Source organism: Prionailurus bengalensis, chromosome E3, assembly GCF_016509475.1.
Source record: "Prionailurus bengalensis isolate Pbe53 chromosome E3, Fcat_Pben_1.1_paternal_pri, whole genome shotgun sequence".
NCBI lineage: Eukaryota > Metazoa > Chordata > Mammalia > Carnivora > Felidae > Prionailurus > Prionailurus bengalensis.
In genome coordinates this window covers 29,868,355-29,890,602 of record NC_057357.1, presented here as the reverse complement: position 1 = coordinate 29,890,602, position 22,248 = coordinate 29,868,355, and the positions used below count along the sequence as shown (strand labels likewise).

The 22,248-nt window shown below is 43.9% G+C and overlaps 1 protein-coding gene across 7 annotated transcripts in view; it reads left to right on the top strand.

Annotated features, from left to right (window-relative positions):
- MRTFB (myocardin related transcription factor B) overlaps positions 1 to 22,248 on the top strand; it is a 128,968-nt gene that overhangs the window by 93,996 nt on the left and 12,724 nt on the right. For 4 of the 7 annotated variants that reach the window (XM_043560497.1, XM_043560496.1, XM_043560498.1 and 1 more), the window contains exons 9-13: positions 859 to 991; positions 1,939 to 2,979; positions 4,646 to 4,789; positions 7,364 to 7,522; positions 7,846 to 7,983. In XM_043560497.1, coding sequence (XP_043416432.1) covers positions 859 to 991; positions 1,939 to 2,979; positions 4,646 to 4,789; positions 7,364 to 7,522; positions 7,846 to 7,983 — 1,615 coding nt within the window. The remainder of the gene's footprint in view (positions 1 to 858; positions 992 to 1,938; positions 2,980 to 4,645; positions 4,790 to 7,363; positions 7,523 to 7,845; positions 7,984 to 22,248) is intronic. The other 3 variants (XM_043560501.1, XM_043560500.1, XM_043560502.1) reach the window with 1 other exon arrangement.

The window sequence follows — 22,248 nt, the reverse complement described above, 5'->3', positions numbered from 1 at the left end:
CCCTTAGTGTGTTTTGTGTCCTGTTTAAGAAATCTTTCCCTACCCAAAGGCCATGAAGACATTATCCTAAGTTTTCTTTTCTTTCTTTTTTTTTTTTTTTTTTTTTTGAGAGAAAAAGAGCACAAGTCAGGGAGAGGCAGAGAGAGAGGGAGAGAGCGAGCCAGTGCAGAGCCTGACGCATGGCTCAAACCCACAAACCACCAGATCACAACCTGAGCTGAAGTCAGACATTCGACCAACCGAGCCACCCGGGCACCCTGAAATATTACCCTAAGTTTTCTAAAAGTTTACTGCTTTCATAATTCACGTTTAGGTTTCTGAGATGGTGTGAGGTGTAGGGGTCAGTTAAGGGCCTTATTTTTATCTGTGTGAATATCCAGGGTGGCCCAGCACCATTTATTATAAGGACCACCCTCTTGCTAGTGCACTTCAGTGCCATCTTGGCGATAACTCAAGAGGCTCTATATGTGAGGGTCTGTTTCTGGATTCTCTGTTCTCTTCCATTTGTTGTTCTGCCCTTGTACCAGCACCACACCATCTTAATAACTGGCTTTATAATGAGTTTTGATAAGTGGTATGGCTCTTCCAGCTTTGCTTTCCTTCAGTGATGCCATGGCCATTCTTGGTCCTTTGTGTTTCCATATATAGCTCAGAATCACCTTCAGAATTTCTACCAAGCAAGCAAGCAAAACTTGCAGGGGGGGTCTCATTTGATTGATATCTTTATACTATTGAGTCTTCCAATCCACGACCATGATGATTTTCTCTTCACACATTAACAGTCAAGTCGTTAGCAGAAGCAGGATCAAATTCAGACATGATTTTATTATCAAGTCTACTTTTCTTTTCCTTTTGAAGGCCACTCAATGACAAAAATAACAACAGTGGGAATTCAGCTCTGAACAGCACCACGCCTAATACACCAAGACAGAATCCATCTGCTTCCGTGAGAAAGCCGGGGCCCCTGCCTTCTAGCCTGGATGACTTAAAGGTAATACTTCAAAGTAGAGTTTATTCACCCGTAATTACCACAAAAACAGAAATGATTGGCCACATTTGTCTGAGGTGTAGGTAAGTTTTCAATAGACCTTCAGCTTTACCAACAGTAAGATAACCTTTTCAGGGGTACTGTCTGTTTACGTCCATTAAGTTTCTTTGAAGACGATCAGTAATAACTCTGATTTGTTGAGCATAGACCATGTGTGGGCACCAGAACGCTTGTGACCGCAGAGGGAGATTTTCTTCTTCCCTGCTCCTTGCTGAGTTGGGAGAAGCAGGAAAATGTTAACAGTCAAGAATCTCCTCTCCGAGGCCAGACTGCATAGGCTTCCTCCCTCAGCTCAGCTTCTGGTTATCCATGGTAGGTCAGACATAACGGTCTGCCTTTCACTGCCCCAATCTCCTCATCTGTGCACTAGGAATAATAATAATAACACCCACACCTCATGTGAAGATTAATTGTAAGAATAGGGGCATCTGAGTGGCTCAGTCACTTAAGCGTTCAGCTTCGGATCTCCCCTCAGGTCTTGACCTTAGGGTCGTGAGTTCGAGCCCCGAGTTGGGCTCTGCGCTGGGCATGGAGTCTGCTTTAAAAAAAAAGAAAAGAAAAGAAGAGAAAAGACAAAGTATAAAGCACTTCCATCAGTGTGTGGCACGTGGTAATTACTCAATGAATGTGACTGTCCTCGTCACAATTTCTGATTGTAAATCCTCAGACAGAACAGGAATTACCCTCTAAAAGCCCTTGCTTTACCTCCCGCCTTCCCAGTGCCACAGGTCCGTAGCTGTGTGTGCGTCGGGAAGAGAAACCGTCCCCTTTGCCCATACGTGGTAACGTGGAGCTGACAGGTGGTAGGCACCTTTTGCGTCTGGGCGTCCTGTTGATCTGTCGGGAGTTGCGGTACCGAGAGAAGAGACGTGATTTGTTTGTACTTGCAGGTGTCGGAACTGAAGACGGAGCTGAAGTTACGGGGTCTTCCGGTGTCAGGAACCAAACCGGACCTCATCGAACGCCTGAAGCCCTACCAGGAAGTGAACAGCAGCGCTGTTGCTGCCGGCGGCGTCCTGGCGGTGCCAGCGTCTGCCATCGTCGCCAGCAACCCAGAAGTCACCGTGGCACTGCCGGTGACAACGCTGCACAACTCCGTGACGAGCTCGGGCCCCTCTTTCAAGGCAGAGTTGCCGCCTGCCGGAAGCAGCAACGTCACCCACGCCGAGAGCGTCAGCTCCCCCCTGCCCATCTCGCCTTCCCCCTCCGAGCAGTCCAGTCTCGGGACCGAGGACACAAGCATGGCAGACACGTTCACCGAGATCATGACCATGATGTCTCCCGCGCAGTTCCTGTGCTCGTCGCCGCTGAGAGTGACGGGCAGCGAGGACAGCCCGAGTCCCGCCAGCAGCACGCTGTCGAGTCTGGAACTGGACGCGGCCGAGAAGGACCGCAAGCTGCAGGAGAAAGAGAAGCAGATCGAGGAGCTAAAGAGGAAACTGGAACAGGAGCAGAAGCTCGTGGAAGTTCTGAAAATGCAGCTTGAGGTTGAAAAGCGAGGGCAGCGGCAGCAGCAGCCGCTGGAACCCCAGCCCGGCGCCGCGGCCAGCTCGGCCGGCAAGTTAGATCCGAAGCATGGCGGTGTGGGCTCCCCCGTCAAGGACGAGACTGCGCTGCCCGACTGCTCCAGCCCCAGGCGGCCTGGCCCGCTGGCCAGCCATCCTGTGGGCCAGCCCGTCTCGGCTGGCGGCCAGACCCTGGTTGCCAAAAAGGCCGTAGTGATCAAGCAGGAGGTCCCCGTGGCCCAGGCCGAGCAGCAGAGCGTCGTCCCGCAGTTTTACGTGAGTTCCCAGGGACAGCCGCCGCCTGCCGTTGTCGCTCAGCCTCAGGCTTTACTGACCACACAAACCGCTCAGCTGCTGCTGCCGCTGTCCATCCAGGGCTCCAATGTCACCTCAGTGCAACTCCCAGTAGGCAGCCTCAGACTCCAGGTGTGAAGTGTGTCTTCTAACTCCTTTGCCTTACAGCCTGCATGGAACGGAAACTTGCCTTATGGCGAGCGCCCCAGCCTTCTCATACATGCACCCCAACCGGGCCTCAGAGGTGCAGAAAATGTGTGCGTGGGGGCGGGGGCCTGGAATTTAATTCAGAAATGTTAATAGCTAGCATTGTCTCCACATAGTTAAAACAAGCAAGCGGTGCTTTCCTGCTTTTGATCGCTTTTATCTTTAGTGAACACGGTATCGTTAGCGAACGTGCAGACATTTTGAGATACCGGTTACAGTATCGTGAGAATAGCTGGTGTCGCTGAGTGCTTTTTGTGTGCAAGGCACAGGATCACGTACTTTATTTTCTTATTTATTTAAGTCATCTCTACACCCAGCATGGGGCTCCAACTCACGGCCCCGAGATCGAGAGTCACATGCTCCTCCGTGTATTTTAAATGGCTCACTCCCTTCAGCTCTCCCTTCCCCCCAGAAGATCTAAGTGATGGCACCCATTTTGAGGTAGAGAAACTGAGGCCTTGAAACGTTGGGTAAGTTGCTCTAGGACAGAGCCGGGTTTTCTAACTGCCCGGCCTTTACTTTTACGCCCACTCGTGTGTTCTGCCTCCTAAATGCGATTCTCGAAAGACACCATTGAAGTCAAGATGCCTAAGGCATGTGGGGCATCTGAGGAAAATGTGACCACAAACTTAGGAGTGAAGGTGTTGAGGGAGTTGATAAAACACTGGTAAGCATGAAACCTCCTTTTATGCCTCCTCCATAACCTGTGTATTGACCTTGTTTTTATGCAGTGCATTTGGTAGGTTTTCACACAGTGGGTGGGCGACAGGTGAACAGAAACCACCTGGGACAGTGCTCCTCAGCTTTGACCACCCCCCGCCACCCACATACTCTTCATGGCAGAGACCAGTGGGTTGTGCCCCTGAGGTTAGGAAGCATGACCCAGAGGCCCTTGGCATGTGCAAGCATTCTAAATCTCCTGTTTGACCTTTAGACTGTCTGTGAAATTCAAAGTCTACTCTGTGACACAGCTTTTCTAAACATGTATTTTTCCATCCAAATCTTCACTAGAGTTGACATTCTCCATTCTGGGCCCGTGTGTGCCCCAGCACATAGCTGACTGTCTCCAGAGGGAGCACATACTGTTTGGGCAGTTAGGCCTCAGATTTTCTTGCTGCTGTTAAAATTATTGTCACACCTGGCCTGTTGTGTGTAGAGCCACTATAGGTTTTTATTTCAGTTTTCCGTTTTCTCAAAATTTCCCAATGAAAATCTTAGCCACTTAAGAAATAATAAGAGCGTGAAAAAAACTGGTCTGGTGTTAGGTCTCTGGTTTAGAATTAAGGTTCAAACTGTGTTGTCGATGAAGTGTGTATCTATCTGTAAGTATTTTATCACTTCATTTCAGATATGTTCCCCACATGATCGCATGTTGCACATGTAAACTCTTTTTTTTTTTTTCAGTTTATGTATGTATTTTTTAAGTAACCTCTACGCCCAAACTCAACCCAAACTTTGCGGCTCCCACTCACAACCCCGAGATCCAGAGTCCCATGCTCTTCTGATCAAACCATCCAGGTGCCCCCACACCTACACTCTTGATTTTGAGTTTGATTTTGATAATTAAATCAATATTTTGTTTGCTTCCTAGACTCCACCACAAGCAGGAATCCAGACTCAGACTCAGCCACAGACAGCAGCCACCACCCTGTCCTCAGGCTTAGCCCAGAGCGTACCTCAGAAGCAAGAAGCTTTCACGCCACATGTGCTCAATCAGCCTCAGCAAGTTAGAAAGGTTGGTGAATGCTAATGAGTGACTGGCCATCGCCGATGGTGACTGTCATCTGCTCAGCCATTCTGCAAGTGTCCTTATAGCGGTCTCTTCCGTGTGAAGTACCTGTTTGTTCTTTTGTATCACGCACCTCCCACTGGATGGGCCTCAGGCCACCTGCCATCCGGCTGCAGATTTGCAGTTATTAGGGAAAAAGGGTTCTTTTTTACTGAAAGACCGGTCATCTTAACAGTTAAAGCCCTTTTCCAAGTAAAAGTTTCAAAAGTTTGTTTTTAATCCTCATGTAGGATTTTTTGAGTTTTAAAATAAATTTCTTTTCAAATTAATCATCTTGTGGGGGAGGGGGAAGTGCTGTTCCCTGGGAAGAAATATTTGAAGTCGAAAAAGATACTTTTTCAGTGTCTATCTTGAATAAGATCTTTATATATTTAAGAGTTTGCCATCTTGTGGGCTAAGAGCCAGAGGGCCCAGGTGTGCGGATTCTGGTTCCCCACTTCCTACAGGTTTGGCCTTATGCAAAATTCACTTACTTCCTCTGAGTGTCATTTTCCTCATCTTTCAGATGACCGTGTTGGTCTAGGACTCAGTAACCCCTCCATGTGTTCCTACCAAAAAATTGTGATGTTGAATAGCCCAGAAGTTACAAAAATTCCCTCTTACCCAGCAGGTGGAGCTGTGTGCACATCTCCTTGACAGAAAACTCTTAAGGCCTCAAAAATAGGTCTTATTATTTTTAACCTTGAGAATTATTAGTCCCAGAATGTTAATCTTCAACATAAAAGAACTTGGATAATTAGGTGTACCTGTAGACATGCCCCAAGGTAGCGTGAACCTTCTGGGCTAAGACCACTTGAGCAGCAAACAGAAATTGACGCCTGAGGTCATCAGTAGTCACATTATCATGTGCTCTCTTCTGGAATCTCCTCTGGGAAATGCAGTGAGTTACAGCAGCATATTACTGACTTTGGGCTCACAATAACATTCTAGGGTGGTGATCGCCTCAGTGAACGTTCCAATGTTAAGACAGTTTTCTTTAAGAGAAGAGAGAGAAAAACAGGATATAGCCAGGAGAAATAAGGGTTTATTCACTAAGTCTCAATACTAGAATTAGGGATCATTAATTCCAGCTTTTTCAAAGAGGAGTATGCTTCCAGAACTCCTCGCCCAGAGCAGCTGTACCTTTTGAAGGGGTGTACACACACACACACACACACACACACACACACACACACATATACTTGCCCACTTAAGAAATACGTATGTATGTTTACAATAGAAACGCAGAGGTAAGTTTTTCTCTTTCAGAATACTAGTGGTATAAAGTACATAAAATATTTTTATGAGTAAATCAGCTCTGTGAAATACAATCACAAAATCACACAATGACCATACATTTGTAAAAGGCCATAAGACCTTTGGCTCGTGATGGGGGCTAAACAGACACTTGTTAGTTCCACAGGAGGGAGTCCTCACCGCTCCCTGACAGAGCGGAGGCCAGCTTCTCAGAAGGGGGCAGATTTTAAATGGGGCCCTGCAAGGATTTGGAGACACTTTCAACAAACTGCAAACCTGAGTGTGGCCGCAGCCTGTGTAGCCTTTCTGGTCGGACAGAAATGGGGCCGGGTGGTGGAAGCTTTTTGTGCCAGCCAGAGAGGAGGGTTTTACCATAAGGACAGAGGAGCCAGGGACTGTGGGGGCTCCATCAGGTGTGTGCTGAGGCTGTAACTGTAGCAGAGGGTCGACACGAGGGAGGCACAGTGAAGAGGATGCCACGGTACTCCCGTGATCAGGAGCAAGGACGTGGATTAGGACAGCGGAGGACAGAGGCCTGATTCAGGAGGCATTCATAAGGCATGTGAGCACTGAAGGGAGACAGCAGAGGAGACTGATGGCTCCGTTTACCAAAGTTTTAAAAATAAATGAAGGGAAAACCAAGAATTACTTTTCCTCCGAGGCTGGTGGTGGTAGAAGGAAAGGGGAAAGTTTCGTTTGGAATATATTACATTTGAGATGTCCTGAATTTATGTTTGTAAATAAAGGTTATAAATGTGGCTTTGGCACTTGGAAGCAAGGGTGGAAAAGAGGTGGGTTTGGGGATTATTAGCTTAATCGTGGACATGAAAGCTGTGAAAGTAGATGAGACCACCCTGGTGAGGAATATGAGAAATTCAGCTATCGCCTAAGACAGAAATCATACTGAGCAAGCGCTGATTTCCCAGAAGGTACAGTCCACACCGCCATCAAAGACAGGCCACTGAGTAAAGGGACCACGGATGCTGGAGAATCGGGGTCGGCAGACCACAGCCTGAGGGCCACCTCCAGCGCCCCACCTGTTTCTGTAGATAAAGTTATTGGAAGCCAGCCCCACCCACTGATTTATGCGTTGTCCAAACTGCTTCTGGGCCAGAGTGGCAGAGGTGAACAGTTCCAACAGACACCCCGTGGCCTGCAGACCCTAAACTGCACACGTGGTGGCTCCTTACAGGGCAAGTCTGCCGAGCCTCGTCCTAAAACATGGTTTTCTTCGGTAGGAAGAGCCAAAGAACAGATTGAATGGAAAATATTTGTCCGTTACAGGTTTTCACGAACTCGGCATCAAATTCAGTTCTTCCGTATGAGAGACCACCTGCTCCAGCGGTCCAGCAGCCCTTTGTGAACAAGACCTCCACCAGTGTTCTTCAGTCCAGAAGCGCACCACTTGCCTCCCTGCAGAATGGACCTACCGCTTCCAACAAGGTAGTGCTGTGCGGACGGGGCAGCAGTAACAGTGCTTGCTCATGGGGCCCTAAAGCATTGCAGAACCCAGTGCTTCGGGCGTGGAGGGACTGAGTATCAATATTAATGGGACAAAATAGCCAAAGACCGTGGTGACGGTTGTTAAGGGGCAGCTTGGCTGTTACCGCGGAACAGATGACCCTTCCCTCACAGGATGGTGCCCCGGTGCCATCGGCCACACAGGCTGGAGGTGAGAAGGCTCCTGAGTTCAGGAGCGCCGTGACTCGGCCGCCCTCTGAGCTCACTGCCCAGACCTGACATGTGCCCTCCTCTTTTTGCCTCAGCCTAGTTCGTCCCCTCCACCCCAGCAGTGCGTCGTCCAGCACTCCCTGTTTGGGAGCCCGGTCCCCAAGACAAAAGACCCTCCCCGCTACGAGGAGGCCATCAAGCAGACACGTGGTGCCCCGTCCTCCCTTCCAGAGGTAAGTAAGCGAGACCAGCGGCCACGGTCTGTGGGCTTGTATCTGGGGTGTCATCCTCACACTGAATCCCTTGTTTAAAACGCGCTTGCCGCTGTACGAACACAAATTTCAGAGCCAAGAACCTCATTTGCATTTGAAATGCTATTTTTTTTTAATTGAAGTATACTTGACATACAATATTATAGTGGCTTCAGGTGTTCGACAGTCATTTGACACTCTTATACGTTATGAAATGTTCCCCAGGTAAGTGCAGTTACCATCTGTCACCATACAGTGTTATTACGAGATCACAGACTGTGTCCCCTGTGCTATACTGTACATCCCTGTGACTTGTTCTGTACCTGGAGATTCGTACTGTTAATAACCTCCACTTACTGTACCCATCCCCCCGCCCCATCTCCCCTCTGGCAGCCACCGGTGTGTTTGGATTTATGAGTGTTTCTGTTTTGTTTGTTCATTTATTCTGTTCTTTAGATTCCATAGGGAAGTGAAATCATTTGGTATCTGCTTTTCTCTGTCCAACTTCTTTCACTTCACATAAACCCCTCGTAGTCCATCCCTACTGTCACAAATAGGAAAAATACTTTCTGTAGTTTGTTTTTAATGTTTATTTTTGAGAGACAGAGAGAGACTGAGCATGAGCAGGGGAGAGGCCAAGAGAGAGAGAGAAAGACAGAATCGGAAGCAGGCTCCTGGCTCTGAGCTGTCAGCACAGAGCCCGATGTGGGGCTTGAACTCACAAGCTATGAGATCATCGCCTGAACCAAAGTTGGACACTTAACAGACTGAGCCACCCAGGCGCCCCAGAAAAATACTCTTTTTTTATAGCTGAGTAATAATCCTCTGTGTGTGTGTGTGTGTGTGTCACATCTTCTTTACCCAGTCATCTATCCGTGGACACTTAGGTTGCTTCCATATTTGGCTAGTGTAAGTCATGCTGCAATAAACATAAGGGTACAGATATCTTTTCAAATTAACGGTTTTTGCTTTCTTTGGAAAAATACCCAGAAGTGGAATTGCTGCATCATAGGGTAGTTCTATTTTTTAATTTTTTGAGGAATCTCCATACTGTTTTTCACAGTGGCTGCACCAGTTTGCATTCCCACCAGTAGTGAAAGAGGGTCCCCTTTTCTCCACATTCTTCCCAACACTTGTTACTTCTTGTCTTTTTGAGAGTGGCCATCCTGAACTGGTGTAAGTTGTTATCTCGTGGTTTTGATGTACATTTCCCTGATGACTCTTTTCTATGTTGGCCATCTGGATGTCTTCTTTGGAAAAATGTGTATTCTGCTATTTGGGGGTGGAGGGATGGAATGTTCTGTATATATCTATTAAGTCTGTCTGGTCTGATGCATCATTCAGAGCCACAATTTCCTTACTGATTTTCTGCCTGGATGATCTATTCATTGATGTTAGTGAGGTGTTAAAATTCCCTACTATTATTGTATTACTGACAATTTTCCCCCTTTAGCCCATTAATATTTACTGTATCTGCAAAATATAGGGGCTCTTGTGTTGGGTGCATGGGTATTTACAGTTGTTATGTCCTCTTTTTGGATTGATCGCCTTAACGTTATGCGGTGCCCTTCTTTGTCTCATTACAGCCTTTACTTTAAAGTCTGTTTTTGTCTGTTGTAAATTTTTAAATATTTGCTACCTTGGCTTTTTTGCTTCCATTTGTATGGAATATCTTCTCCTATCCCTTCACTTTAAGTCTGTATATGTCTTTAGGTCTGAAGTGAGTCTCTTATAGGCAGCACATAGATAGCTCTTGGGTTTTTTTGTATCCATTAGGTAACCCTGTGTCTTTTGACTGGACCATTTAGTCTGTTTATATTTAAAATGAAAGGTATGTACTTATTGGTGTTTTTTTGTTTTCTGGTTGTTTTCAGAGTTCCTCTCATAGCTCTTCTCTTGATTTCTTTGTGATTAGATGACTTTGATACTGTGCTTGGATTCCTTTCTCTGTATTTGTTGTGTGTCTTTTACAGGTTTTTTGATTTGTGGTTACCTTGAGGTTCATAAATAACATCCTAGGTATATAGTATTCTAAGTTGGCAGTTTGCTTAAGTCCAACACATTCTGAAAGTACATTTTTATTCCCCCTTTTATGTATATAATGTCATAGTTTATATTTTTTTAATTTTGTGAATCCCTTAAGTAGTTATTGTAGATACAGTTGATTTTACTTCTTTGTCTTTCAACCCTCATACTAGTTTTATAAGTGAATGATCTACTATCTTTAACTGTTTTACCAGTGAAACTTCTTCCTTTCATAATTTTCTTACTTCTAGTTAAGGCCTTTTCTTTTCTGCTTCAGGAAGTTCCTTTAACATTTCTTGTAAGGCCAGTTCAGTGGTGATGCACTCCTTTGACTTTTTTTGGCCTGGGCAACTCTTTATAAATTTCCCTCAATTCTGAATGCTGAGTAGAGTGTTCTTCGTTGTAGATTTTTTTTTCCTTTCACCACTTTGTACATATTACGCTGCTACCTTCTGTGAAGGTTTCTCCTGAGAAATCAGTGTATAGCTTCATGGTGTTTCCTTTATATGTAATTAGTTGCCTTTCTCTGTATCTTTAATTTTTGACGTTTTATTTTTTTTTTTTTCAACGTTTATTTTTGGGACAGAGAGAGACAGAGCATGAACGGGGGAGGGGCAGAGAGAGAGGGAGACACAGAATCGGAAACAGGCTCCAGGCTCTGAGCCATCAGCCCAGAGCCCAACGCGGGGCTCGAACTCACGGACCGCGAGATAGTGACCTGGCTGAAGTCGGACGCTTAACCGACTGCGCCACCCAGGCGCCCCAATTTTTGACATGTTTTAAATGTGTACTTACTTTTGAGAGAGAGAGAGATAGAGTGAGAGCAGGGGAGGGACAGAATCTGAAACAGGCTTCAGGCTCTGAGCTGTCAGCACAGAGCCTGATGCGGGGATTGAACCCACAAACCATGAGATCATGACCTGAGCTGAGGTCCTACACTTAACGTCTGAGCCATGCAGGCATCCCTAAGTTTTGACATTTTAGTTATTATGTGGACTTCCTTAGGTTCATCTTGTTTGGAACTCTCCACCTTCCTGTACCTGGCTATCTGTTTCCTTCTCCAGGTTAGAGAAGTTTTCACCTATTTTTTCTTCAAAAAAGTTTTCTGGCCCTTTTTTTTCTCTCTTCTCCTTCAAGGAATTTATAATGCAAATGTCAGTATAGTTGTTGACCCAGATGTCTCTTAACCTAACCTCATTTTTTTTTTCTATTCTTCTTTTTGCTATTCAGTTTGGATGATTTCCACAGCACTGTCTTCCAGATAACTCACCTGTTCTTCTGCGTCCTCATCTGCTGCTGATTCCCTCTTGTGTATTTTTCAGTTCTGTTACTTTGTTCTTCAGCTTTGATTGGTTCTTTTTTTATATTTTCTGTCTCTTTGTTGAAGTTCTGAGTTCATCCATTCTTCTCTCAGATCCAGTGAACATCTTTTATGACCATTACTTTCAATTCTTTATCAGGTAGGTTGCTTATCTCTGTTTCATGTAGTGCTTTTCCTGAGGTTTTATGTTGTTCTTTCATTTGGAACATATTACTCTGTCTCCTCATTTTGTCTGACTCTGTGTTTGTTTCTATGTATTAGGTAGCTTGGCTCCATCTCCTGGTCTTAAAAGTGGTGGCTTTGTGTAGAAGGCGTCCCTTACGGCCCAGTGACACAATCCAATCAGGTGATGCTCACCAGAACCATGCACTCGAGGGTGGTTTCTGTGTGGGCTGTTGTGACTGGGCCAAGACTTCTGTGGGTACACTGGTGGGCAGGGCTGGCCCCACCCTTCTACAGAACAAGCTGCCCACTTGGTGGGGCAGGGCAAGCGTCGTTAGCAAGACTGATGGACAGCGTCAGAGCTGGCTCCCACCAGTATTTACATTTATAGACAAATATCCCACAGATCTGTGCTCTTCCAGCACATGCCCTAAAAAGTAAATCTCCTTCGCATATACCCCAGATGCTTTCCAAACTGCTACTTCTGTGCTGGGTCTTAGACTAAGTGATATAATGCACTGGCCCTTTAAAAGCATAATCTCAGTTCCCTATAGTCTTCTGGCTCCTGCCCCACTGATTTTCAAAGCCAAAGATTATGGGGGTTCATGTCCCCATTGGAGATTCCCAAGGTTGGGGCTGCCCACTGTGGGGCTTCATCTCACTCCCACTTATGGGTGATAGGGATCACAGTGCCTGGGATTTGGTTTCTGACCACACCCCACCCCTCCTTCCCTTCTCCCTGTGGCTTTCTTTTTATCTTTAGCTGTGGGAGAGGTTCTGTTAGTCTTCAGGTCATTTTCAGAGGGAGTTTCACTATATTTAGTTACACACTTCATGTGTCCATGGGAAGTGAGCTCAGGATCCACCTACTCTGCCATTTCCCATGCTTCTCCTTTAAATGCTACTTTAAATCAAAATACCACTCACTGTGAAGACTGCCAAACAATTTCGGCAGCTGTGTAACCTGCAATTCCTACTTACTCACAAAATCAGGGTTTGTCTTTTAACTTCTCCTTGGGGGGTGAGTCATGTTAAGGATAGATGTGATGGTAAGCCAGGGCATGTATTTTATACACGTTTCTCTTTTCTTCTCCTTATTTTTTTAAAGCCAAGTATAATTAACACATAGCTGTACAATATAGTGATCCAGTAAACCAGGTTCTCTGGTTGCTTTTTTTAAAAATTTACATCCATGTTAGTTAGCTTATAGTGCAATTTACGAGTCTAGTTGTTGTGTTTTTCTTTTTTAATTTACATCCAAGTTACATTTACATCCAGTTAGCATATGGTGCAATAATGATTTCAGGAGTAGAATCCAATGATTTATCCCCTACATGTTAACACCCAGTGCTCATCCCAGCAAGTGTCCTCCTTAATGCCCCTTGCTCATTTAGCCCATCCCCCCCAACACCTCCAGCAACCCTCAGTTTGTTCTCTGTACTTAGGAGTATTATGTTTTGTCCCCCTCCCTGTCTTTATATTATTTTTACTTCCCTTCTGTTATGTTCATCTATATGAGTTACGTCATATGATGTTTGTCTTTCTCTGAATGACTAATTTTGCCTAGCATAATACCCTCTAGTTGCATCCATGTTGTTGCAAATGGCAAGATTTCTTTCTTTTTGATTGCCTAGTAATACTCCATTGTATATATATATACCACATCTTCTTTATCCATTCATCCATCAATGGACATTTGGGCTCTTTGCATACTTGGGCTATTTTTGATAGTGCTGCTATAAACATGGGGGGTGCACTTGCCCCTTCAAAACAGCACACCTGTATCCTTTAGATAAATACCTAATAGTGCAATTGCTGGGTCATAGGGTAGTTTTATTTTTAATTTTTTGAGGAACCTCCATACTGTTTTCCAGAATGGCTGCACCAGTTTGCATTCCTACCAGCAGTGCAAGAGGGTTTCTTTTTCTCCATCCACGGCAACATCTGTTGTTGCCTGAGTTGTTAGTGTTAGCCTTTCTGACAGGTGTGAGGAGGTATCTCATTGCGGTTTTGATTTGTATTTCCTTGATGATGAGTGATATGGAACATTTTTTTCTTGTGTCGGTTGGCCATCTAGATGTCTTCTTTGGAAAAGGGTGTGTTCGTGTCTTTTGCCCTTTCTTCACTGGATTCTTTGTTTTTTGGGTGTTGAGTTTGATAAGTTCTTTATAGATTTTGGATACTAACTCTTTATCTGATACGTCATTTGGAAATATCTTCTCACATTCCGTTGCTTGCCTTTTGGTTTTGCTGATTGTTTCTTTCGCCATGCAGAAGGTTTTTATCTTGATGAGGTCCCAGTAGTTCAAGAGGCTGGTTTTTATTGTCTCTTTTTCCTTTGTTTGTTTTATTTCTTAAATTCCACATATGAATGAAATTATTTGGTACTTGTCTGTCTCTGACTGACTTACTTCACTTAGCATTAGGCCTGCCAAATCCATCCATGTTGTAAATGGCAAGGTCTCATTCTTTTTTTGTGTGTGGCTGAGTAATATTCCATTGTGTATAATATACTACATCTTCTTTATCCATTCATCTGTCACTGGGCACTTAGATTGCTTCCATCATTTGGCTGTTGTAATTAATACTGCAGTAAACATAGGGGCGCCTATCTCTTTTCAAATTAGTGTTTTGTTTTCTTTGGGCAAATACCCAGTGCTGAGATTACTGGATCATATGGTAATTCTGTTTTTAATTTTTTAAGGAACTTCCATACTGTTTTCCACAGTTGCTGTACCAGTTTGCATTCCCATCAACAGTGCACAAGGGTTCCTCTTTCTTCACATCTTCGTCAACACTTGTTGTCTTGCGTTTTTGATTTCAGCCATCTCACAGGTGTAAAGTGGTGGCTCATTTTGGTTTTTGATTTGCATTTCCCTGATGATGAGGGATGTTGAGCATCTTTGTATGTGTCTGTTACCTGTCTGTATGTTTTCTTTGGAAAAATGCCTGTTCATGTCTTCTGCCCATTTTTAAAGATTTTTTTTTCCAACGTTTATTTATTTTGGGGACAGAGAGAGACAGAGCATGAACGGGGGAGGGGCAGAGAGAGAGGGAGACACAGAATCGGAAACAGGCTCCAGGCTCTGAGCCATCAGCCCAGAGCCTGACGCAGGGCTCGAACTCACGGACTGCGAGATCATGACCTGGCTGAAGTCGGACGCTTAACCGACTACGCCACCCAGGCGCCCCATCTTCTGCCCATTTTTAACTGGATTGGGTTTTTCTTGGTATTGAATTATAGAAGTTCTTTGTACATTTTGGATATTAACGCCTTGTCAGATCATTTGCAAACATCTTCTCTCATTCAGTAGACTGCCTTTTTGTGTTGTTAATGGTTTCCTTTGCTGTGCAAAAGCTTTTTATCTTGGTGTAGTACCAAGAGCTTAATTTTGCTTTTGTTTCTCTTGGCAGAGGAGACATATATACAAAAATGTTTCTGTGGCTGATATCCCAAGAAATTATTACCTAAGTTTTCTTCTAGGACTTTGATGGTTTCAGGCCTCACATTTAAGTCACTAATCAATTTTGAGTTTATTTTTGTACCTGGTGTAAAGAAAGTGCTCCAGTTTCACTCTTTTGCATGTAGCTGTCCAGTTTTCCCAACACCGTCTGTTGAAGAGACTATGTTTTCTTCTTTGTATATTCTCTTTTTCTTTGTTATAGATTAATTGGCCATAAAGGCATGTTTATTTCTGGACTGTTCTGTTCCATTGATCTATGTGTCTGTTTTTCTGCCAGTACAGTACTGTTCTGATTACCCTAGTTTTGTATCTTGAAAACTGGGATTGTGCTACCTCCAACTTTGTTCTTCCTCTTCCAGATTGCTTTGGCTATTTAGGGCCTTTGTGGTTCCATACAGCTTGTAGGATTGTTTGTTCTAGTTCTGTGGGAAATGTTGGTATTTTGATAGAGTTTGCATGAAATATGTAGATTGCTTTGGGTAGTGTGAACATTTTCACAATACTGGTTCTTCCAATCCATGGGCATGGGATGTCTTTCCATATGTTTATGTCATTTTCAGTTTCTTTCATCAGTGTTTCATAGTTTCTAGACCACAGGTCTTTCACCTCCTTGGTTAAGTTTATTTGTGAGCATTCTATTCTTTTTGATACAGTTGTAAATGGGATTGTTTTCTTAATGCCTTTTTCTGTTACTTCCTTATTAATATATAGAAATGCAATAGATTTCTATATATTAACTTTGTGTCTTGTGACTGCACTGAATTCATTATCAGTTCTAGTATTTTCTTTATATAGTATCATGCTCTCTGCAAATAGTAGAAGTTTTACTTCTTCCTTGCCACTTTGGACACCTTTTACTTCTTTTTCTTATCTGATTGCTGTGTATTCACATCCAGTACTGTGTTGAATAAACACGATGAGAGTGGACATCCTTCACTTGCTCCTGATCTTAGAGGAAAAGCTGTTTCTCACTATCAAGTATGAGGTTACCTGTGGGTTTTTCCCATATACGGCCATTATGATGTTGATGTATGTTCCCTCTAAACTTACTTTGTTGAGAAGTTTTATCCTAAATGGATGTGACACTTCATCAAATGCTTTTCCTCCATCTATTGAGAAGATCATATGGTTTTTATTCTTTATCTTGTTAATGTGATGTATCATTCTTGATTGATTCATAAGTATTGAACCACCTTTGCATCTCAGGAATAAAAACCACTTGATCATGGTGAATGATCTTTTTAATGTATTGTTGAATTAGGTTTGCTAATAGTTTGGTGAGGATTTTTGCATCTATGTTTATCAGACATCATAGTAACTTATAGTTTTATTTTCTTTTTTTGTAGTGTCTTTATCTGGCTTTGGTATCAGGGCAATGCTGGACTTATAGAATGAATTTAGAAGCTTTCCTTCCTCTTCTATTTTGGATTAGTTTGAGAAGAATAGATATTAACTCTTCTTTAAATGTTTGGTAGAATTCACTTGTGAAGCCATCTGGTCCTGGACTTCTGTTTGTTGGGAGTGTTTAGATTACTGATTCAATTTCTTTACTAGTAATCAGTCTGTTCCAATTTTCTATTTCTTTCTGATTCACTTTGGGAAAATGATATGTTTCTAGAAATTCATCCATTTCTTCTAGGTTGTCCAATTTGTTGGCATATAATCTTTCATAGTATTTCTTATATTCTTTTGTGTCTCTGTGGTGTTGGTTATTTCTCCTTCATTTCTGATTTTATTTTTTTGAGTCTTATTGTTTCTTTTTTGAGGAGTTTGGCTAAAAGTTGATCAATTTTGTTGGTCTTTTCAAAGAACCAGCTCCTGGCTTCATTGCTCCATCTGTTATTTGGGGGGGGGGGGTTGTTTGTTTTGTTTGTTTAGTCTATTTCATTGATTTCTGCTCTAATGTTTATTATTTCCTTCCTTATACTGGCCTGGGGCTTTGTTTTTTTTCTAGCTCCTTTAGGTTTAAGACTAGGTTGTTTGAGATTTTTCCTACTTCTTGAGGTAGGCCTGTATTGCTATAATCTTCCCTCTTAGAACAGCTTTTGCTGCATCCCAGAGATTTTGGACCGTTAGGTTTTCATTTTCATTTGTCTCCATTTATATTTTGTTTCCTTTTTGATTTCTTCTTTGATTTGTTGGTTGACCCATTCATTAAGTAGCATGTTCTTTCCATATTTTTTTTCTTGTAATTTTTAGTTTTATACCATTGTGGTTGGAAAAGATGCATGATTGGATTTCAGTCTTTTTTAATTTATTGAGACTTTTTTGTCTAATATGTGATCTGTTCTGGAGAGTGTTCCATATGTACTTGAAAAGAATGTGTATTCTTTTGGTTTTGAATGAAATGGTCTGAATATATGTTAGGTCCATCTGGTCCAATGTGTCATTCAAAGCCACTGTTTCCATGTTTTTTGTCTGGATGATCTATCCATTGATGTAAGTGGGGTGTTAAAGTCCCCTACCCTTAGGTACTACTGTCAGTTTCTTCCTTTATGTCTAGTAATAGATGCTTTATGTATTTAGATTCTTCCATGATGGGTACGTAACTATATGTAATTGTTATATCCTCTTATTGGACTGTTCCCATTTCATTCTGTAGGGTCTTTGTTTTAAAGTCTGTTTTATCTGATGTAAGTATTGCTGTGTCAGCTTGCTTTTTGCTTCCATTTGCATAATAATTATTTTTCTATCCCTGTACTTTTCAAAATGTGTCTTTAGTCTACAGTCAGTCTCTGGTAGGCAGCATATATTTCTTATCCATTCTGTCACCCTATGTCTTTTGATTGGAACATTTAATCCATTTACATTCAAGTAATTATTGATGGGTATATCTGCTTATTGCCATTTTTTTATTTGTTTTATGGTTTGTTTTCTAGTTCCTCTCTGTTCTTTTCCCCTTTTGCTGTCTTCCCTTGTGGTTTGGTGTCTTTCTTGAATCATATGCTTGGATTCCTTTCACTTTACTTTTTGCGTATCTATTACCGGTTTTTGATTTGTGGTTACCATTAGGTTGATATATAACATCCTATGCATATGGCATAGGCATATATTAAGTTGATGGTTAAGTGTGCACCCAATCTAAAAGCACTAAATTTTTCCTCTTTCCCTCTGCATGTTTTATGTATATGCTGTCATACTTTACATCCTTTTATTTTGTGAATTACCTTGACTGATTTTTGTAGATATAATTGATTCTCCTGCTTTTGTGCTTTAACCTCCAAATTGGGTTTTTATAAGTGACTAATCTCTGACTTTTCTTATGTTTGCATTTACCTGTGAAATTTTTTCCTTTCCTAATTTTCTTATTCCTGAACCTGGCCTTTTCTTTCCAAAGAATCCCCTTGAACATTTCTTGTAAGGCTGTTTTGGTGGTGATGAAGTCCTTTAAATTTTGTTTGACAAACTCTTCATCTCCTATTCTGAATGATACAGTTTGCTGGGTAGAGTATTCTTGGAGGTTTTTTTCCTTTCCACCCTTTGAATATATCATCCCACTCCCTTCTGGCCTGCAAGGTTTATGCTGGACACTGAGCCAGTAGCTATATGGGGTTTCCTTTGTACATAACCATTTTCCTTTGCTGCTTTTATACTTCTTTGTCACTACTTTTTGCCATTTGAAATGTGTCTCAGTGTTTACCTTCTTGGGTCACCTTTTTTTTTTTTTTTTTTAATTTTTTTTTCAACGTTTATTTATTTTTGGGACAGAGAGAGACAGAGCATGAACGGGGGAGGGGCAGAGAGAGAGGGAGACACAGAATCGGAAACAGGCTCCAGGCTCTGAGCCATCAGCCCAGAGCCTGACGCGGGGCTCGAACTCCCGGACCGTGAGATCGTGACCTGGCTGAAGTCGGACGCTTAACCGACTGCGCCACCCAGGCGCCCCATTGGGTCACCTTCTTTAGGGCGCACTATGCCTCCTAGATCTGGTTGTCTGTTTCCTTTTCCAGATTAGAGAAGTTTTTGGCTATTAATTTTTCAGATAAATTTGGGATCACAATAATTTGAATATTGTTATGGTTTGTTGTGTTGCTGATTCCCTTAACCTGTTCTCATTTTTTATTTTGTTGTTGTTCAGCTTGGTTGCTTTCCATTACTCTGTCTTCCAGGTGACTGATCCATTCTTCTGCTTCCTCTGTGATTAAAAATACACAAGAGGGAATCAATTTCACTTATTGAGTTCTTAATCTCTGGTTCTTTTTTATATTTTGGGATACAGTCCACTGTCTCTTTATTTTGTCTAAACCTGTTTGTTTCTTTGTACTAGGAAAATCAGCTATGTCTCCTGCTTTTGAAAGTGGGGTCCTCATTAAGAAGAGGTCCTGTCGTACCCTGTAGTGCCATGTGCCTCGCTCACCAGAAGTAGTTGCTTCAGGGGGTCTCTTACGTGTGTTGCATGCACCCCACTGTTGTGGCTGAGCCACATTTGCCTTTAGTCCAGTTGGCTGCAGTGACCCAACTTTGCCTACTGTGGCAGGATTTCGTCTTTGTGCTGTTAAAGGGCCAGTCTGGGGCTGCCTTGGGCTTGTAGTTGGATCAGACCAGATCCCTGCCTTCAGCCCAAGTTGACAGGGCTATGGTTTATACCAGCCTGCAGGGCACTCTCCCTGCTTTGTCCCTGAGAGCCTTTGACTGCCGGCCCTGCCCACTAATAAGAGCACCTGTCTGCCCCAAGCCTTCGTGTGTGCGGTTATCTTCCCATCTGCCCAGGGCAGGTTGGATGGTGTGAGTCCCCGAGAGAATGACAATCAGTATGTGGGGTTACCAAGGCAGGTGGAGAGTATTTGCACTGGTTCCTACAAGTGTCAGGTGTCTAAACTTGGCAGGCGGGGGAAGAATGGTGCCCACCAGCTCTGTGGCTCTTGCAGAAGTCTGTCAAAGATCCCTGCCTCTCCAGCGCATGTTCTGAGATTAGTAAATACAAAATCAATCTGCTCCCTTATACCCCAGGCGCTTTTCAAACTGCTCCTTCTATGCTGTATTTCAGTGGGGTTGTTCGTTATGCTGGGTCTTTAAGGGTGGGGACTCGGTTTCCCATTGCCATCCCGCTCTCCCAGAGCTAAGCCCACCGATTGTTAAAGGACCCAGAGTTAAGGCCCATTGGTTTTCAACGTTTCCCAGTTCAGGTCCCCGATGTTTGGCGTGCCTGATGTGGGTGGGGTCTGCTCCCCTCCCTTCTCTGTGCTTCTGGTATCCCTCTCCTTTGTGGTCTGTCTCACCAGGAACTTGATTCCCTACTGCGTCTCTGCCCCCCCCCTCCTCTTTTCCATGTATGCTCCTACCATTACCCGTGCAAAGTCTGCTATGTCACTCTTGTACCCATGCGGCTGTCATCTGGCTTTGTCCGTGGGATCAGGTGAGCCGAGGGTCCTGGATTCCACCATCCTCCCAGAAGTCCTCTATGGGGCCCTCTTTCCTAAAGCTGCCATTCGTCGGGGGCATTCAGCTGATGGTCTTCCACCTGGCTGGCCATCGGGACTGCCCAGCCCCTACCTTACCCTGCTTCATCTTCCACGCGTCTCCAGAACCCTCTGCTCCAGTCGGCCAGCTTATGCAAACCATTTTGCTAGTGTTTTGAGCAAGAGCACTCTGGAGGAGACCGACCTCCTCCTGACTTCACTGGGCGCTGATCCGTAGCCCAACCAGGTGCTCCTAGGCACGGTGCACCAGGCGTCCCCCTGTCCGCCGAGCCTTCCTCATTGCTCCCTATTGCAAGCCATGGGAAGAGAGTTCCCGTTGGTAAAGGCATCCGGCCCGCAGTGGGTGCCCAACAACAACCTTGTCATACCTTCCCCTAGACTTTGTCCTGGTCTCCCTCCCCCTCTAAACTAAAAGGTAAGTTTCGAGAAAGAACCCCTGCCTCACAGAAGATCCACACTTTGTGTAGCAAGCACCGAACAAGCCCGTCCCCTCAACCAGGCAATGAGCGGTCACCATGACCTACCCAGCCGCCTCAGCGGACAGCTGCAGAAATTGCTCGGTCCCAGGCCGCAGCATACAGTTCGGCATGCTCCCAGGGTGGCCTGCCTCCCGGGAAGTGCAATTACCATGTGCTTCTGACTGCTTAGTTCCAAAGGAACACAGTCCCTGTCGTTGAAAAGGTTTTCTTCAGTTCCACAGTCAGCAGGGGCCCTTATCTGTGAGGGGAGAACCAACTTTCAGAAATAGTTTTAAACATTTACAAAAAGAATGGGAACACACGGTGCTAGACTAGATGGTCCCCCCCATTAGTCCGTAAGAAGTGACACCTGTTCTCTCCACAGGAGAGGAGAGATGAAATGAAAGGCAAAGAGCTTAACTGCAATTGGTGAGAAAATTAATAGGTAGGACGCATCCTTCCAAACCCAGTTCTCATGTGTAGGTTCATATGTGCTGCTCACTTGATGCATGGAACAGCAGAGAAGGAACCTCACCTCCCTTTAACTAAAGACAGCTGACTGGAATCCCTGCCATGTTTGTCTCTGGTTATTGTTTACAGGCTAAGGGAGCTCAGCTCTACATCACTGTCTGGTGTTCTTTATACACTGTTAAGCACCGAACTCCAGGCATGCTGAGGTTTTTAAAATACCTTCACTCAGACTTCCAATTTCACTATTGGCTAAGCAAGTCTTCCACAGATAACAGCTGTAAAGCCTGGTCTTAATACCAAGAGCACTAACATGAGGGCATTGAAGAGTGAATCGATGCAGCATATTCTGGTGAGGAGTCCAGACTCGGAGGAAGGGAGATAAAAGGCATGAATTCCCTCTTTTTGCTGCTTTTATTCTGGGATCAAGCTAAGTGGTGAGGTTACCGGTCGAAAAACCATAGCCTTTATGCCCTGGGAAGTCCGAGGGCTGAGTTGAGAGCAACCTAAAAGGAAAGGAACAAGTGGGGAAGATCCCCAAATTCTGTCTGTATCTCCAGCTGACTCCTAAGCCACATAGACATTGGGTGGTCATGGGAGCAGACTAAAGATAAGATATGAGCTGTGACTGACCTTCCAAATGTTTCTTGGGCAGAAGTTCCAAGTCCAGCCAAGTTGACTGCATGCTAAAACAAAAGAAACCACTCATCTGAGAAAAGTAACAGAATAGAGTCTCCACTATGTGATATTCATAGCCATTCACCACATGCAGTATAGAAATGAGGAAGAAAATGCAACCCTTTCTGAACGGCAAAAGGCAGTGAATTAAGAGCAACTCCAGCTAATCCAAGTATTAGAATTTGCAAATAAGGCTGTTAAAATAGCTATTACAGCTATCAGTGATGTAAAGGAAAATGTACTTGCAATGA